Consider the following 20,197-nt stretch of genomic DNA (forward strand, 5'->3'; position numbering starts at 1 on the left):
CTAGGTTTCATCTGGGTGCCTGGTTGGGGTGTGTTTAAGCTGGAGGTTTGGGGGTGGGGGTCTGTAGCTTCCTAATAAACGATAGCCGTCCGTTTACCCCAAGCCAAGCTGCACTAAAAGCCCCCAATACAGGAAAGACAATGTTGCCAGCCAATCAAGACAAAAAAAAGCTACAAAACAGACAGAAGATATTAGAAACACCAATCAAGCAGAACACAGCAAATTCCAAGACCAATAAACACAGACCAAGACTCCTAACCAATCAGCATGAAGAAAAAACCATTCTGGCACAGCAGTAGGCTAGCATCAAACAGAAACGGCCGTGAAAACCTGACTCACAGACAAACACCTAATGATGGCAGATGAGATTCTGCCAAAACGTTACCACAACTTTAAAAGCACAACTATAATGATGTGGGAAAATACCCGAACAAAGCTGAATACCATACATATAAATACCCGTGAAATATCTTGTTAAATTTCACTATTTAATTACATTAAAAACTAGGGTCTTATTGCAGATTTTTCAAGTAAGTCAGTATTATTATTTAAGTGTTAGAGACAGAAAAATTGAGACTTGGAGAAATGGGCTCTATTAAGGCAACTTGTCAAGTTCTTGAAAAGCATGAGATGGAAACAACTTCATATTTATAACTCAGATTCACAATAACTATATTTTATCAGCTCTGCTGTAATTTTGTATTAATAGGTTATATTTTACATCTGTATAGCTTATGCGTAAAATGTTCCCCTTAACTCTGTGGTCAAGGAAATAACTGTCCGTATTAGGAGGGACCATTCTAGCAGATGTGTCAGCTGCAGATCTGTTTTTTTTTTCTATAGCATTGTTCTAATAATTTTCAAGGAACATGCTGCTGTATCAGGAATATCTAATGTGGGGTCCTATCAGCATTTATTTAGTAAAGGAACTTTTGTTTTTCAGTTCCTAATGTGCTGAGAAAGCCTGTCAAGGCTGGAAAATTCATCTGACAGTAATTGCTTCTAGTGGAACTGGACATTGACTCTTATCTGAGCTTTCTCAGCAGAGTTATTTTTAAATGTATTTTCTTTCCTCAGATACCGTGGATAAAAGCTCTAGTTCTACTAAAACTGGAGTGGCACTTTGAGGACTTGCTTTCTTGCTTCTTTGAGTTTTGAGAAAAACTATGTTTCGATTTTGCAATTTTTTTTTTGGCCAATATAAATTTTATTTTGCTTCTACAAAAACAAATAGATCCTAACATTGGAACTGTAGGTTGGAACTATTATCACACAACTTATGAACTTAACTAACTGAACTTAGAAAAGTCACTGCTCTCTTTAGTTCTCCAAGGATTCACAACAGTGATGGCATTTAAAAATTTTTACTACCGTTTCTGTGGGCCTGGCTTGGTGAGCGTGGCAGGGGAAGGATACTGTAAAATCTCCAGTCAGAAGTGGTATTTGCCAGTTCTCCAAACTATTCAAAGTTTCTGCTACCTGTTCTCCAGAACTGGTCAGAACCTGCTGAATACCACCGCTGATTCACAATCTAGAGGCCTGCAGATTTTCAAAATCCCCTTTGACATGAATAAACAAACAAACAGATACTTTACTTTAATATTCTTAATGTTGTTTTCTGAAATGGGCCTGCAGGTATATTTTGTCTCATTGTTCTCTTGAGTTCTAAGCTTCACTGGTTACAAATTTATTCACAAAATTACAAATACATACAAATTGCCTGTTATTTTTGTGTCTGAAATTTAAATATAGGTCTGGTATAATCCAGAAGGATATCATAGCCTCCCAGTTTACCTTAACAGCTTGAATAACTTCATTCTCCATGCTTACTTACCACATGGAAACACCTCTGGATATGGTAGGTATCCACTTGCCACATAGTTTTCTATTTCAAGATGAAAGCTTTTGTTTCCCCACCTATCTTTAAATACACTGTGACATCTGAAGTATTATGTTACTGTTCATCCCTTCTAAAATTGAACCTGCAAAATTGCAGAATAAACTCTTGATTGTGGGCAGAGTTAGATGCAATTCTGCATTCTAACCACTATGCCACCACGGCTCCTCAATCAAACAAAATGAATACTAATGAATACTAATTCTTAACATGGCACCAATGTAATATAGTATCATTCTTGAAGGCCTTTACTATTGAACCAACTAATAAAGAAAAGGGGCAATGGTAGCTAGAAGCTCAGTAGCCATAAATAGAATATAAAAAATAGAACAATGTCCAAATATTATTTTTACTATTTTTGATTAATTTCATTCATTTTCAAACTTCCATTTTTGAATGCAATGAACGATGTCAGTATCTGCCATACTGCTCTATTGTTGGATTCTAATTAAATCTGAGTAATGTAGTAAATGATCTTGGGTAATTTTCCAGATTTTTTCCAGGTAAAATCTATTTTACTGATAGTAGGTTTTATGTAACATTTTGTATCAAAAATGGATTTTTAAAATGTTTGATAAGCTTCCCTAGATGGTATTTTAGCCTCAGCAGGGATAATTTTGACTGGAAGTAAAAGATAGGTTTGTGAAAAACCATTTAGGCATTTTGAATAACTAATTATAAAAAGTCCTAAACTGAAAAATGCAATTATTGCTTTTCTATGTCTTTTTCACTTGTTTTTAATCTTCCAACAATTGCAATGAGATATAAGGCAAGATGAGGTTGGTAACTGCCCAGTATGCTTTATCACTAAATTGTGAAATCAGATGTCTTAACATCTTTAACACCTAATACATATATGTATGTGTGTATGTGTGTATGTATGTATATGTATATGTATATATATATACATATATACATATACATATACATACATACACACATACACACACACACATATATGCATATGCATATGCATATTCATATACATACATACATACATACATACATACATATATGTTTTCTTATGTTTTCGCGGGTATTTACATGTATGGCATTCAGCTTTGTTCGGGTACTTTCCCACGTCATTGTAGTTGTGCTTTTAAAGTTGTAGCAATGTTTCGGCAGAATCTCATCTGCCATCATCAGGCTTCTGTATAGTGTTCGTCTATGAGAGTCTGTATAGTGTTCGTCTGTGAAAGTCTGACTTACAGATGAACACAGTACAGAAGCCTGATGATGGCAGATGTGATTCTGCCAAAACGTTGCTACAACTTTAAAAGCACAACTATAATGACGTGGGAAAATACCTGAACAAAGCTGAATACCATATATATATTAAGAAAACAAATATATATGTATGTGTATGTGTATGTGTATGTGTGTGTGTGTGTGTGTGTGTGTGTGTGTGTATGTGTGTATATATATATATATTTCTTAAGTTTTCGCGGGTACTTACATGTATGGCATTCAGCTTTGTTCGGGTATTTTCCCACGTCATTATAGTTGTGCTTTTAAAGTTGTAGCAACGTCTCATCTGCCATCATCAGGCTTCTGTGTTGTGTTCATCTGTGAGAAGCCTGATGATGGCAGATGAGATTCTGCCGAAACGTTGCTACAACTTTAAAAGCACAACTACAATGACGTGGGAAAATACCCAAACAAAGCTGAATGATATATATATATATATATATATGCGCTCTTATTTTTTCGTGGGTATTTATATGTATGGTATTTAGGTTTCTTCAGGTATTTTCCCACGTCTTAATATTTCTGCTTTTATTTTAGCGACATTTTGGCTGAATCTTATCTGCCATCCTCAGGCTTGTGTTTTGAGGATGGCAGATGAGATTCTGCCAAAACATTGCTATAATAAAAGCACAAATATTAAAACAATTTGCACCCCAGAGAGATGCTTACATTGCTTCCATTTTAACTCTACTGCTCTCTGGATTTTTACTTCTTCCTGAGCTTTTATATATTTGATCTTACTGTAACTCTAACATTCCACCAGAATTTGCCTTTCTGTAACTTCAGTCCATCATGCTCCACACTCTAGAATGAGAGAGGACAGGTCTTCTTCCAATTGTTTGCCACTCTCTAGGTCAGGGGTATCAAGCTCAAGGCCCGCGGAACAGATCCAGTCTGTGAGGTGGTTAGATCCAGTGGTGGGATTCAAGTATTGTTGCCACCAGTTTGGTGGGCATGGCTTTGTGGGCGTGCTTTGCGTGCACGTGCACACCACATACTCACTTTGCACAGATGCAGAGGCATTTGCGCAGGCGCAGAGGCATTCTAACTCACCTCCTGCAAGCCTATACCTATACCATTGCAGATAAATGATTGTCCAATTTCTTCTTAAAACCCCGCAGTGATGAAGCATTCACAACATCTGGAGGCATTTATCTGACAAATTAATAAATATGTTTAATACTGCATTTACCTATGCCTTTGGAAGTTCAGACTGATTTATGTAAAATTGCCAGTGAATTTTCATTAGGCAGAGATAAAATTCAGAAATAGTTTGCACATAATTGTGGCATTATGAGTATATGCTTAGATGGAGATGTACTTTTCCACTGTAACTGATATTTGGAGGAATGCTGCTCCACCACTCAGGTTAATGAGATGGAAATCAATAGTTCTCAAGCTACACCAAGTCACTACATAAACATAAAACAGGCGTCTTCAGCTCTCAAAACTGAGAAAAGAATGTCCTTTGACTCAAAAGGGTTGGAGAAACATTTTGCATGGATTAATTATACAATATATGAATAACTTTCCTTATTCTGTTCTAAATCTTTCTCTAATTAACTGAATTGGATAACCCTGATCATTCGATACTTGGGAAAAAAAACATTCCCCTCCGCTCTTTCACAACCAAGATGATTTTATACATCTTGATTCCATTCATTTGTTTTTTTTTCTAAACCAGATTCTCAAATATTCTTTCTCTCAGCATTTGATCATTTTAGTTGTATTTTACCTTAATTAATGGCAGAAATATAAAACTGTTAAATCTTTCAGTTGTTGATCTAGCACCTATATTCAATAATGAAATAAATCCCTAAATGTGTTTCATTATTATTGCAGGCATTTCTGTTGTTGCTCATCCTTATCCTGGTGGAGAGAGTCAGGAGCAAGCTATGTAAGACATTAATTTTATCAATTTTCTCCTTAATATAATTGTAAGAAAAACAGTCTGATCTTTTTTTCAATACAGTTATTTTGAAATATAATCTAGATCGGGGTGTCCAACTTGCAGCCATACCTAGGCCCAGTTTAGCGAAGGGGGAAAAAGTTGCAATATGTCACATGACACTCCTGTTATGACACGAGTTTGATGCTCCTGATCTAGATTATATTATATGCATGTCAGTCATTGTGAATAGGGACTGATTATGTTTTATACAGTATGTTTTGAATTTATCATAAATATTATCCCAAATAGTAGAACAAGAAATTACATAGCTTTGGAGAACATGTATATATTTAAATATTTATAAAGTTCTGTAATTTTATTATCTATCCATTATATCTATTATCTATTCATTAAAATCAAGATAAACAATTCAACAAAAAGTAAGTAAAATGACTTGATTAAAAATAGAGTAGAAACTGAGTTATTACAAGCAGTTTGTTAACCGGACTTTAGTTAGTAGCCTCTAGGGAATGAAAGCCCATTTCCATGTATAAGCAACTTTATTTTACACTGAGCACACAGTGGCTCATGTGGTTAGGATGCTGAATCAGAAGACCATTGAGAGGTCAGTCCTGAGTTAGAAGACCATTGAGAGGTCGACAACTCGGCAGTTCAAAACCCAATGAGCTGCATGACAGAGTGAGCTCCCATCATTTTGTCTTAACTCCTGTCCACCTAGCAGTTTGAAAGTATGCAAATGCAAGTAGATAAATAGGTACCATTCAGTAAGCCAATAATAGGGACACATCAAGAGCCCTTGTAGGTGTCCCCTGGGCAACAGTGATGTCACCGGCTAATCCTTTCAATCTGGAAGCATCTTGGTAGGTGCTTTCCACATGAATGTAGCAGCAGCCATCCACAAACACTGAATTAGCAATAATGAAATCTCAGCTGGAAACCTGTATATCAGGCAACTCATTTTTTTAAATTGCTCTACATATCTATGAATGAGCATGAGGACTGACTTTGTGGTTACAAATACACTTGAAAATTCACAAGGTAAATTCACAAATCTAGAATCCACAAACAATGAGAATTGATGGAATATTGTTAAAAGACACCCTATCAGCAGACCTTAGTATTTGGGTGGGCAGAGGTATATCAAGAGGGATACCCAAGAGATATGTGCCCTCAAATAATCTGTCTCCAACTATGTAAATGTTTAAACCTCATCACTACTAATGATTATATATATATATATAAAACAAGTGTATTTCTAGCCTTTGTATATAATATTTTTTCTAAGTAATGTTTGGGTAGGAATCTAGCTGCTATATTCAGCTCTAGCAATAACCTTCATAGCCCAAACAGGAATAAAACTGAACCAGAATTCTCATTGTTCTTCTCTTTGGTACTTTAAAAGCACCAGACTTTCTCACAGAAGTGGGGTGGGGTGGGGAATAGATTGATCGGATCGTCTTTTCTTCGCCTTTTGTCTGGAGTGTGAGTAGTAAAGGAAATTTGTTATTCTAATATCTTATTCTCCACATTCACAGCTTTACATCTGCACTTTTAGAGCAATAGCTTAGTGTTTGGGGTTGGGTTTGTTCTTTCTTTTTTTTGCAGATAGGCACACACTAGCATAAATAGGAGAGGGATAGCAAATGATTTATTTCCTTTTGCAATGAATGGAGGAACAAGAAGATTTTAGTTTCTTTAGGACCTGTGGCACTTGGGGGTAAAGATTTTTAATACCCATTTACTGGTCAACTAGAGAAAGCACTGATGAAAGCACCCTTTCCCTGCATTTCAAAGTTTCAGGGAGGGGAAAGGACACAGCTGCCATCAAAATTTGTTGGAAGGACTAGGAGTGGAAGTAGTACCATGTATAAAAACCCTTGTTTGCCTAGCTTTCCAATTTATTTCTGGGCTGTAGCCTTTCAGGTTGCAGGTTCTCCAAAGAGAACACTTCTCTGAGATATTTAGGAATGTGGAAGGAATGTTTTGGCACCAAATCATATGACATTAATTATTTCAGACTTACTAATCTTAGAAGTTGTCATATTTAGTTATAATTGTTCTAACATATTCATTGATCGTGAATTATTTTTGACAGCAATTGCCAGTTCAGTTATGAAAAAAGATTATGGAATAAAAATAAATGTTTATATTTTATTATTTTACATCTTTGAAATAAAACATATCTGCATGCTGTTCATTATCATCTGGGGCTCATGGTCAATGCTTAACTTCCTTCCTTTTTTATTTCCTGATCAACTTTCTTAGACACTTACCTCAGACGATTTTGAATTTCTTACAATGCTTCCAACTTAACTTTACTCTGGACAATGCAAAAAATTAAGCCAATCCTCCAGAGAACTCCAGCAAAAGTCAGGCCCATTGGAAGATTCTTTGTGGTGTCAAACTCAAGGGCCAGGGGCCAGATCCAGCCTGTAGGGTGCTTAGATCTGGCCTGCTGGGCTGCCCTGGAAACAGCAAAGAACCGGCCCACAGTGCCTCTGCTGGTGAAAATGGAGTTCTGTTTTCTCTGGCAGAGGGTTGAAGAAGCCACTGCAGCCAAAAACAGAGCTCAGGAGCTTGCTTTCACTGGCAGAGTGCTCAGGCCACCACAGGTGCCCCCAACACAAGTGATGTCATGCTGGCCATGCCCACACTGGCTCCCTGAGGTCAAACACAATCTTGATGCAGCCCTCAATGAAATCAAGTTTGACACCCCTGGTATAAAACATCCTAAAAGCTGGAGCTGGCTATGGCTGGCCTATTCATCTTTTAAAATGTTTTCATTACATTTTCATCTCCTCAGGCTTAGTAGTTTACTGGATATCATCGTGTCCATGTCAGTCTTGATTGGATACTCCATCACAACAGCTAGTTTTGTGCTTTACGTGGTCAAGGAACATCAAACAAAGGCAAAACAGCTACAACATATCTCTGGCCTCGGTGTGACCAGCTACTGGGTGACTAACTTCATTTATGACATGGTGAGTAGCTTATCTCTTAAATATAATATGGAAAATACCACATGATGAAATGAAGCAAAAAAAAAAGACCTATTAAAAATGCAGGATTCACTTACTCATAAAACTCCATGCTATATTCAGTTTTTAAAATCTTAAAACATAGAATTAAGCTGTTGCACCATGCTTAATAATACATGGACCCCATCCTCTTTTTGCTGTTGCTGCCACACTATATGTATAAAACTCAGAACTTTATAATAGCCCAATCTACTACTAAGATCAGAAGTTCATTTATATTTAACTAGAAATTAATAAAGTTGTTCTCAGGTTAAATTATGAAAAATATGGCAAAAAGGGAGAGTTAATTGGCATCCCCTAATAGATCTTTTATTTGGAACTCTGAGTTACCTATTATTATATGAACATTTAATTTTGATGTCTTAATTACTATTGTTAAAAATAGTGTAATTTGATGTGATATTAGAAGCTAGCTAATCTTCTTTATCCTCCAAACCAAAATTCGTCTTACTGATCCTATAAAAATGGTTTTCCTTTCTTCAGAGGAAAATAACTTTTCTCTTTTTTACAAGAGATGGAAAAATAACTGGTAGGAAGCTTTTGTTATGAACTTAGTCATGGAGAAAAAAAAAATCACTGCTTGTTTTCAGATCACCTTATAGGCCTTTTTGTATATTAGTTTAAAAACAATAAAATCTTTGGAGCATATTTCATGTTTATGTATAGTTTATCCTCAAATTTTGAATACAGCAGTACTCAGTGATTCTGATAAAAAATAAAATATCTTTTAACATGAATATTATCAAGAAGCAAGTACTGAAATATGCAAAGTTGGCACTAGGCAAAGCATAGTCCTGAGATCTCAGGGTAGCATTTATATATTGTCAGAAGAATAATTTGGAGTTCCAATTTGAGGTAGGGTTGCACAAGAATAAATAAAAATGAGATCCAGACAGCTGTGAGGAAAAAAGATACTTAAAGCAAAACAGTTTGCCTTTAAGGTCAAGCAGCAGAGAAGTAGGATACAGGTTTTTATAAGGGGAACTTGTATGGTGTGTCACATGCTGATTCTAGGATGACACTTGAGGGGTGTGTGTGTGTGTGTGTAGTGTATTTATTCTTGTGAACATGCAATTGCTCTGGGAGACCTAATTTAATTACCGTATTTATCGGCGTATAACACGCACAGGCGTATAACACGCATTCCCTTTAAGAGGGAAATTTCAGGAAAAAATATGCGGCGGGCGCAGCGCTGACATCACGTCACGGCCGCTGCGCCGCCGCTAGGCACTATTGGGAACGGGATCCCTAAAGAGGATTCCGCTCCCTGGACATCGGCGTATAACACGCATACATCATTTGCCCCCTATTTTCAGGGGGAAAAAGTGCGTGTTATACGCCGATAAATACGGTAACTCTGTGTTTGCAGACATCCTCGATAAGCGGATTGGGTCTGGGAGGAAGTTTGCTAATTTTAGTTGATTAACTTAGTTTCATCTTGACTATCAATTATCAAGTGGAGACACTGATTCTCAGACTATTGTGGATTCTGTTAATATTTTAAGGGAAGATGGAAACAATATAAATAATAAAATGTATTTGGATAAAAAACTTTTCACAATATATTGTATGCTTTTTGTCTATTTCATATATCATAATAACATAGGTAGTTTGGAATCATGCATGAGAAATATGGCTTTTGACACAGCACTACAAACTATGGCTAAGAACATGTGAACTTGGCCATTTTGTTGTTTAAAAACATGACCACCTACTTCCAAATTATTGAATAAATATGGAATATTTTCTCATGGGAATTGTCATAAAACATTCCTAAGAGGCCTGTATAGTTCAGATAGGTTGCATAGAGATACTTAGAGCCAAGCACAATTTTCTGAATTTAAACTCATTATAATAAGTAGGTATGCCTCTTTCATGTTTTGGCCCCTTGGTTTGAAATGGCAGATTTATGCATTTTCTGTTGGATAGCATCCCATATGAGCTAACCGAAGCCAGCATTTAAGAGACTGAAACTGATGTTAGTGATATGCTGTTACTTGATACCTTTCCCCGAATTCTTGCTACTAAAAAATCCTCTTACTAGGAGAGGAACTGGAAAATCTTGTGAATCCTGCTAATTAGAAACTAGAATAGGAACTATATGTAATAATACCTGTCATCATTGTGAGTAATGAACTCAGAGAAGTCACGATTCTGACACTTCGTTCAGATTCAAGAGATCCTTTATTGAGTACATCATATTGGCACTTAGGAAAGTGAAGCTAGCTCTAAATTATTCCCATGCTTAGGGATAGTTAAAAGAATGAGACCTCCCCATCCCCCTTCTGTCTCTCAGGTCACCTAGGCCAATCAGTCCAGATGTAGGTTCCTGTTCAACTTCAACAGGTGTCCGTTGAATGATCTTGGTTTACACGCTTACTGGTAGATGTTATGGCTATCCGGCTGAGGCACCACATTCCTGAGTTCTCCCCTCCCAATGGTCTCCCCACCTGGCAACCAAGAAACAAAGCAGAAATAAGTATGGCTTCAGCTGAAGTTGTTTTGCAGGTTGACAATACCAATATGCATGCTGCCCTTCATAATTGGTATATGCCCAAAATAAAGGAAAATGATGTGCATGAATCTCAAGGGTTAATGTGTCCCAAATATTAGGTTTTCCTAACCTAATTAAAATTTAAAGCTACTAACCTAGGCACACCTAAGAGGCAGTTTATTTCAGGAAATCAGATTCCTAGAATTGGGGGAAAATGGTTGTAAAACACGTCACACAGAAAATTTAGCCTTTCTGTAAGTACCACAGTGCCATCATTTTTAAATGTAAACTTAATTGTTTATAATAATCTTCTCACACACCTTTTCTCTCTTCCCATTATTGCTACCATTTCACACCTAACTGACTTTATAAAATGATATCCAGCTCTACAATTTAAAATGTATTTTATATTATTGTACATTTTCCTAGACTGGACGTGTAAAAATAATTAATAACAAAATAATTATTATGGAAATGCTGACACATCAATAATGTATGAATAATTAAAAAAACACTTGAGAAGGGACCATGGTTTATGTTAATACATTTTTCTTTCTGGTTGGCAGATTTTTATACTATTTCAAAATAAATTCAACTAGAAGACCCAAATAGCCTTCAACTTTCTGAAATACATTACTTCTTTCAAATCACTTTGAGCTATGTTAGAAATATTGTTTGTCTCCAGATTAAAGCTTTCTATAGCCATTACTTTCTAGGACCTCTGTAAATAATGCTTGCTTCCTTTGTTGCTAACTTTTCCATAGTTAGAAGAAAATCCAGTTGTTTCAATCCAAATCAATCCAATGAAGTAGTAATTCAATTGCATGATAATGACTGAGCAAATAATGGGGAGTGGTAATTATTCTTAAAGTAAAAAATTGATGTTTCTGTATTTATATCCTATGAAGGGAAGTTTTTTTCTCATGCATTTAAAGCCACATTCGGTCCATATGTTTTATATATATGATACTATAATAAACAGGCTTAGCATTTGGTCTGTGATAATCAGTTGTATTTATGAACATTCTACAGGTTTATTTTCTGGTGCCTGTTATACTCTCAGTGGGCGTTATTTCAGCGTTTCAGATACCAGCTTTCTTCAATGACAATAACCTGTTGGCTGTATTCCTGCTTCTTTTTTTATTTGGGTAAGGATTTGTATAGTTTGATTCATTTTGAATTGAATCTCCAATTCTAGTTTTGAAGAGAGCTATTTGAATTACTTATTTTTAACAGTAATTTTAAAAAATCAGTTTTTTAAAGTAATTAGTCATAAACAAAGCATAAAAGAGGATAAATAAAAATTAATCAACCAACTCTAGAAATAATGTAGGTACATTTAAAAAAAGCCAATCTATCTAATGGGCTTCAAAGATACTTAATGATATAGGATTATGAAAGAACACCAAAAATGGAAAGGCTGTGTTGCAAGAAAAAAAATGATAAAATATGGAAGACTATGAAAAAAATAAATTCAACAAGCTCACCACTAGCTCTTCTTTAAATGCTTCTCATGTCAGAAATAACTATATAGGAAAAGTATGATTACATATGCCATTGATGGCTAAATTTTTCCTCGTTGCGTGCCGAAAGTGTTGCGCATGCACATGTGCCTGCACCCATAAGCAATGTTTGCATGGCCCCCCTGGCCCCCTGTGCATGTGTACGTGACCCCCTGTGAGCACACTGTGCGCCTCTGCACATGCACACACGACCTCCCCATGCTGCGTGCCTCTGCGCATGTGTGTGTGAGCCCCCTGTGAACCCCCCACCCCCTGAACATGCTCATGCATCTCCTGTACGTGCATCTCCCCCTGCACATGCACAGCAGATACCCAACAATCAGCTGGCTGGTGGGGGGGGGGGGCTCGTGCACATGTGCCGTGGGTCTGTTCCGGGCGACGGCTTGCATGCTAGCAGAAATGGCTCTGCATGCTACTTCCGGCACATGTGCCATAGGTTCGCCATCACGGACATATGCAGATATGATCCATTTACACCCCATAAATAGATTAAAGACACAGCAACAACTTCTTCAAAAGGCCAGAACATACCATGGTTGATGTACCTATGCATTGCTGGAAGAATAAAACTAATCTCAGAAATAATGGAGGGCCTCTAAGAAAAATGTCAGGATTTGAAATGCTTGTACAGAATCAAGATGGCATACTAAGGCAACTGTATACACTGTTGCTCAGATAGAACATGGAGATGGAACAAATAAAAAGTTTCATAATAAAATGGATGCAAAACAAACAAAGAATAAAAAAATTACAAACTATGGACTTAATAGACAAAAGAAAAGACTGGACAGCCAGCTATCTGAAATGATATAGTGCAGGGGTTTCAAACACAATGTGATCGGATCTGGCCCATGGAGCCATCCTGGAAAATGCAAGAGGCCAGCCCACATTGCTTCGGCTTGGTCTACCCAATGCAAAGAGGAAACATTGGAGCAGCATGGCTTTGGCCCAATCTACCCAATGCAAAGAGGAAACATCGGGTCAATGTGGCTTCAGCCTGGTCTACCCATTGCAAAAAGAAAATATGCCAGCAGTTTGGGGAGTGGCATCAATCTGGCCGCGGCCACCCGGTCGGCCATGCCCAGTGAGTGGCATCAAGCTGGCCACACCTACCCAATTGGCCACACCTACACATTCAGCCATGCTCTTCTGGCCCTCTGAGGTCAACCATAGCCCCAATGAAATTGAAATTGAGTTTGACACCCCTTGTATAGTGTCTCTTGCTTGAACAGGGGGTTAGACTAGAAGACCTCCAAGGTCCCTTCCAGCACTATTCTGATTGGTTCAGAATGTATATTACTGGATGGGAGATCACTGAGAAATATAACAGCTGAAAGCTAAACTTGGATGTTGAAAAAAATATGCTGACAATCCTTGTTAATATTGTGATCAAGAAAAGGTATAGGAATACCAAAGAAGTCACAAGTTCAAAGGAAATTATAGAGAGAGTAGCAAATGTTTAGTTTTTGTCTTGAATAAAAAGTATACATTGCCTTGCATGTGTATCTGAGTAGGAAGGAGTAGGAAGGTACAAATAAATGAATAAAATAATATATTATGGTTGTCAGAATTAATGTAGATCCTTGGCAATTAAATTAGCTCCAAAATAAAATAGTTCACAGACAAATTGGACTAGAAGCCAATTAAATACTTTGCTATCTGGATTGCTTGCTTTATTCTGCCTGTGGTTTTTAATGATCTGCAGATATTCAACATTTTCCTGGATGTACTTGCTGGCTGGAATCTTCAAGGAAACTGGGATGGCCTTTATTGTTTATGTCTGCATCAATTTATTCTTTGGTGTCAACACAATCATCTCCCATTCAGTTGTTTTTTTACTTTCCCAAGAAAAAGCTACTGATAAGGTAATAAGCTTGAAAACATGTCACCAACATGTAATCAGATTTTTCATTAATGTTCCAGATTATATAAAATAGCGTAGAATACCAATAGTAATATCCCAGAGGACAGAAATAAAAGTTACTCCTTATTTAGTTTGATAATGATTTGCATGAAAACGGTTTTAGATAAATATATCTTCACATATGAATATGGGAACACCTGGTTTTGCCAGTGGGCCTGGTGAACCCAGAGTGGAATGGAGCCCATCAAATGGGTAGTGTGATCTGCTGTCGTCGGGGTGGGGGGTGGAAGTTGGGGGGTGATTTCTCCCTCCCGCCCAGATTTTGTTCTATTGTACTTTATTAATTTATTTGATTCTTTTTGTTAGTTTTTATTGTTTCTTACTTTTTATTTTTATTTTTTGTTTTAAATATGGTTTTACATTGTGTAAGCCACCTCGAATCGCCATGGATGAATAGGCAGCAATATTAAATTAAATAAATAAATATATATTGCAATGTGATTTGCAATGAAAACAAACTCTATTTGAGGTATATCAAGAAAAATAAAGTTTAAAAATCCAAGGAACCAACAGTTCTATCTTGGTCAGATTCCTTCTTAAGTAATGTCTTTTGTTTCAATCTTTAAGAAACATCAGACTAAATGGAACTGACAGAGATGACCAGGTATACCCTATATGTGACTTGCTAATGATTTACATGAAAAGGATAAATATGAGTCAGCAATATGCTATAACACAATCTGTTATGAAGGTTTTTTTTTAATGATAAGGTAATTTTGTAACTACAAAAGTACAATGACCAAAGAATTCTTATTTCTTTCAGGCCCTGCATGATCTTGCTGAAACATTGAGACATATTTTCCTGATATTCCCACAATTCTGTTTTGGTTATGGGTTAATCGAATTATCTCAGTATCATGCCCTGATGGGTTTTTTGAAAGCCTATGGAGTAGTTTACCCTGATAAAACATTTGAATTGGACAGGACAACATCCAAACTGCTTGGGATGTTCATTCAAGGAACTCTGTTTTTCACAGTCCGCCTCTTGCTTGATGATGGAACAATTCAGAAAATATGGCATAAAATATTACAGTAAGTAACCATAAATTATGTGGAAATTTTAAAATTGCAAATAAAACAACGAATTGACAAAAAGTAAGTTGCAAAATATAAACTTGCTGTAATTTATTGTTTTAACAGGATTTTATAAAAAGCTTTTTAAATTAAACTGGTTAGGCTTTTTATTAAGTTAAGATTATGTAGTAACAGGAACTGTCAAGTTTATGTTGGCCTATTTTGCAATGAAGGGGCTACAATCTCTCCTTTCTGCATCAAATATATGTGATTAAGGAGTTGCTTTATTACAGTGCTAAAATGCCAGAAATAAGAGAGAAATTCATCACAGCTCTTGATCCACAAAGCAGTTTAAACAAATAGTTGTTGTGTTTTGATTTAATCTCATCTGAGTGCAGATTAGAATAATCCTCATAATATTCAGTCTAAGCATAGGCCCTACCAAGTTTCAGCAATAGATGGAAGCATCTGATTTCTCTCACTTGAACTCAGATACTATAAACGGTCAGATTATTAGGATGGGAAATTACAGGGGAATTCCAAGGCTGCAATAAAGTGACTGGCCTAAAATCACCCTGCTGGCTTTCAAGGTTAAGGCAGAACTTGAATTCAGGGTCTCCCGCACCAGATCAAACTGGCTCTCATAATTTTCAAAAGAGAAGCCTGGGTTTCCCACTTAAATCAACAGAATTATTTTGATTGAACTATGTCTATAATTGCAATAGTCTTTTTGTCTTCCATTTGCATGTGTCCAGTTCTTTGAGACTGCTAGGAGAAATCTCTGCAGTTTTCTTGGGAAGATTTTTTTCAGATGTGGTTTGCCCTTGTTTCCTTCCTAGGGCTGAGAGAAAGTAATGCAGAGGTCACCCAACCTCATGCCTAGCGTAGGACTAGAACTCATGGTGTCCTGGTTTCTAGCCTGATACTTTAACTCAGGGCTTTTAAAAACTCGCAGCCGGCAGGCTGGATGTGTTATGTGCTGGTTTAGTGAAAGGGGGAAAAAGTTGCAATATGTCACATGACAGCACTGTGACAATGCAAGTTGTCACTGTGACAATGCAAGTTGTTGATACCCCTGCTTTAACTGCTACACCAAACTGCTTCAGAATTGAGAAACTTCCTGAAATACGTAATAATAAAATCCATAACATTTATGGATGATAAACTTTCTAACAGATAGGAAGCAGCAGGTGAAGCTAGGTAAATCACATCGAATACCTGTTCAATTAGCATAGCTGTCCCCCAGGGCTGTGTGGTCTCTCCGTTACTCTTTTGTCTCTATACCCACGGCTGCATCTCAAAGGATCCGTCTGTTAAAGTACTGAAATTGGTAGATGATACAACAATCATTGGTCTAATTCAAGATGATGATGAATCTTCATAGAGACAGGAGGTTGAACAACTGGCCCTGGGGTGCAGCCAGAACAATTTGTAACTGAACACACTTAAAACTGTAGAAATGATATTAGATTTTAGAAGGAGCTCTCCTATTCTACCACCTCTTCCAATATTAAACAACACAGTATCAACACTAGAGACCTTCAAGTTTCTGGGTTCTATAATCTCCCAGGACTTGAAATGGACACCTGACATTAGAACCGTCATTAAAAAGGCACAACAAAGAATGTTCTTTCTGTGCCAACTCAGAAAGCTCAGATTGCTCAAGGAGCTGCTGACACAATTCTACACAGAAATTATTGAGTCTGTATTTTGTACTTTCTATAGCTGTCTGGTTTGGTACAGCAACTAAACAAGACAGGTACAGACTTCAACAGATAGTTAGGACTGCAGAAAAAACAACTGCGACCAGCCTGCCTTCCATTGAAGATCTTTATACTGCACGAGCCAGAAAGAGGGCTGAGAAAATATTTACAGACTCCTTACATCCTGGGTATAAACTGTTTCAACTTTTCACTTCAGGACACCACTATAGGGCATTGCATGACAAAACAACTAGACACAAAGACTGTTGTTCCCCCCATCTCATCATTCTGCTAAACACATAATTCCCATAGCACTGCCTAAGGATAACTAAGCATGTAGTAGGACTGTATTACTATTATCCTTCTCATCTTTCCTATTATCTACTCCTATTGATTTGACTATCACTTTGTTTGTTGTATCTTATATTTATGATTGTATCTTATGATTTGTGCTTTGTAGCTTTGTTGCTTCTATGTATACTGAGAGCTTATGAAACACCAGAGACAAATTGCTTGTGTGTCCACTCACCCTTGGCCAATAAAAATATTCTAGTCTAGTCTAGTCTGTTATTTGTATTTGTATTTTCATTCCATTCCATTCTGTATATTGATTGGTGCTGAATAATTGAATTTTTAAAAAGCTTCTGCAAAAAGCTCATTGTATCCACAAAAATATTTCATAAAACAACATTTAAAAATAAGATAATACTAATATGATTGATTTTAATTTTTGACAGATTCTTATTTAATAAATTGCATGGTAAGTCTCCACTCTACCTTGAAGACATTGTTGGGGAGGAAGACAAAGATGTCCGAGCAGAAAGAGAGCGAGTGACACTGGGCTTGTCAGATTGTGATGTGTTGCAGCTCCAGAATCTTTCCAAAATCTACCATCTTCCCTACAGAAGGATTGTAGCAGTAAGAAATGTCAACATTGGAATCCCAGCAGGAGAGGTAAGTTGTTAAACCAAAAGTAGAAAGTGGAAATTATCAGAGGTAAACTCTCTTAGTATGTCTGTAGTTACTTACAAAAAAATGTGCACAGTTTAAGAGGCATCTTCAGGCATTAATCTGGACATATCAGGCATATACCGCCTGCTCATTTCTCTTTTTGCCCTCCTTATGTTAGCAGTAGCAAAAATATATAAATGTAACCATTTAAATAATACTTTGCACATGTTTCATGTGAATCAAAATCTGCTGCATAAGGCATACATCTTACTCTGTATCAGGGAGGCTGATCCAGTATAGAACTCAATCATTTCAGAGATTAGATGGGAGGATTGCAAAAAAGATGAAACATTCATCTGAATGGTTCTGCTGCCCCCCCCCCCCCACTTTGAAACTGATATTTTGCTAACTATTTAAGTTATGAATGCATATAAACATGCTGTTTTCGATATCTCCTGGGCTTTCTATTTTGTTTGTTTTAAACATCTTCTTTTATTAAAATTGCAAACATTATGGATAATATGAAAGAATATTTGTTTTTTGAATCTATTTTAAGTCAAGGAAGCTACAAATGGATTAAAAATCATGTGATCTTTTTTCCTCCAGTGCTTTGGCTTGCTTGGTGTGAATGGGGCTGGGAAAACCACCATTTTTAAAATGTTGACAGGCGACATTGGTCCAACTGATGGAAGGCTACTGATGCAAGATGAAACTGGGTATGGAGGATGGGTTCATTCTCCACAAAAAAGTGGAGCAACTTAGCCGAGAAAATAAATCCAAAATGGAACAAAATAATTTATGTTAAAAAGAAATCCAAATAGAATTTTCTATTACTTTAGTGACACTCATTTCTGTAATGCATTTTTAGCCATAGTATAAGTGATTGAGGCCATGTGAAGCTTAAATCAAAGTTTTGTTAAATTATAGCATTTCTAAGTAATTCATTCAACAATATTGTTTTTAATAAATTTAATAAATTCACAAGAACTACAAATCACAGTTGCCTGTCTCCTACCTCAGCTGAATAATTATGTGAGAAATGCTTAGCTGCAAGTGACTTCCCTGGTGTTCTTATGCCACTCTTGAGAATGAGGCCTTAAATGGAAATGCTAAGCAGACATCAAAATGTGGCCTTAGACCACCACCCCAATAAAACCCAGTAAGAAGACTGGCATTTTACAGACTGTGATTAAAATGATCAAAACTCATGCAATAAGTTGATTGAAGCCAACATAAATTCATGCTTTATACAGTAAGTCTTGTCAATAGATTATCCATAAATGTGGCTTTATCCAAATGCAATCTCAGATGCATAGAAGACAGATACAATGAGACAACAATGTCAGGGACATTTTCTGTTTCTACTACACATGTTTGTACAAGTATTTCACATGGCTTCTTGCTATATTAACTTTTAAGCACTTTTAAGAATCTTTCTAGACTTAACAAAAATAATTTTTGCAACTCAGATCCTTAAATGAAATTGATGATACACGCCGTTCACAATTTGGATACTGTCCTCAAGAAGATGCTCTTGATGATTTGCTGACCGTTGAAGAACACATGTATTACTATGCACGATTACATGGCATCCCAGAGGAAGATATTAAAGGGGTATGTAAAATTAAGATTAAGTAGAAATATCAGAAGTTTGCTGGGAAACTACCAAGTAATGCGGGAGTTTTGCTTTTAAGATAGTTTAAAACTGAATAAATACATATTTTGGACTGAAAGCTTTCTGACTACTTAATGCAACTTCTCAATGGGTTCAATTTGTCTCTTTCTTCGTTTTGATTATTAGGGTTTGTTCAGGATGAATTTTTAAGAACATATCAGGTTTCAGCTGCATTTGGAAGCTGGTTTGATGGAAGCAGAGGCTAGAATTTGGCTGCTTATGCTTAATCTTTGACTATCATTTTTTTTCCAAAGGGCCTACTCCCATCATCGTGGAGGATAAATTTCATTTTTCATGGAAATGATCAGCATTGACAAAATTAACATTAGGGCTCTCTTCACCACTTCTAACTTATTCTACACTATGTAACTTATAATAGGTCAGGGATATCAAACTCAAGGCCTGGGGGCTGGATCTGCCCCACGGGATGCTTAGATCTGCCCCACGGGGACACCCTGGAAACAGTGAAGGACCGGCCCACAGTGCCTCTGCCAGTGAAAATTTTCGCTGACAGTGGGTTGCAGGAGGCTGTTGCAGCCAAAAACGGTGCTCGGGGGCCCATTTTTGCTGGGTGGGCACTTGGCCACCACAGGTGCCCCCGACATGAGTGATGCCATGCTGGCCATGCCCATCTGGGCCCACCTGAGGTCAAATACAACCCTGAAGTGGCCCTCAATGAAATCAAGTTTGACATCCCTGTTCTAGGTTATGTGAAAGTCAAATCCTTCTTTTTTCATTTCAAGTTTTTATTTTTATAGCATTCCAATTTCAGTTGAACAGTGTGTTATCTGGGTACAAATATTTTTAGTATATAATAA

At 36.8% G+C, this 20,197-nt stretch overlaps 1 protein-coding gene across 1 annotated transcript in view; it reads left to right on the top strand.

Moving 5' to 3' along the window:
- The window catches only part of ABCA12 (ATP binding cassette subfamily A member 12), a 137,354-nt gene that overhangs the window by 101,976 nt on the left and 15,181 nt on the right, over positions 1-20,197 (top strand). Inside the window, exons 40-48 of the mRNA XM_026707730.2 lie at positions 1,753-1,858; positions 4,988-5,042; positions 7,861-8,038; positions 11,622-11,737; positions 13,818-13,977; positions 14,800-15,068; positions 17,491-17,707; positions 18,311-18,420; positions 19,174-19,318. Coding sequence (XP_026563515.2) covers positions 1,753-1,858; positions 4,988-5,042; positions 7,861-8,038; positions 11,622-11,737; positions 13,818-13,977; positions 14,800-15,068; positions 17,491-17,707; positions 18,311-18,420; positions 19,174-19,318 — 1,356 coding nt within the window. The remainder of the gene's footprint in view (positions 1-1,752; positions 1,859-4,987; positions 5,043-7,860; positions 8,039-11,621; positions 11,738-13,817; positions 13,978-14,799; positions 15,069-17,490; positions 17,708-18,310; positions 18,421-19,173; positions 19,319-20,197) is intronic.

The sequence above is a fragment of the Pseudonaja textilis genome, chromosome 1 (assembly GCF_049901715.1).
Source record: "Pseudonaja textilis isolate UNSWEBS1 chromosome 1, rPseTex1.2, whole genome shotgun sequence".
Lineage (NCBI taxonomy): Eukaryota > Metazoa > Chordata > Lepidosauria > Squamata > Elapidae > Pseudonaja > Pseudonaja textilis.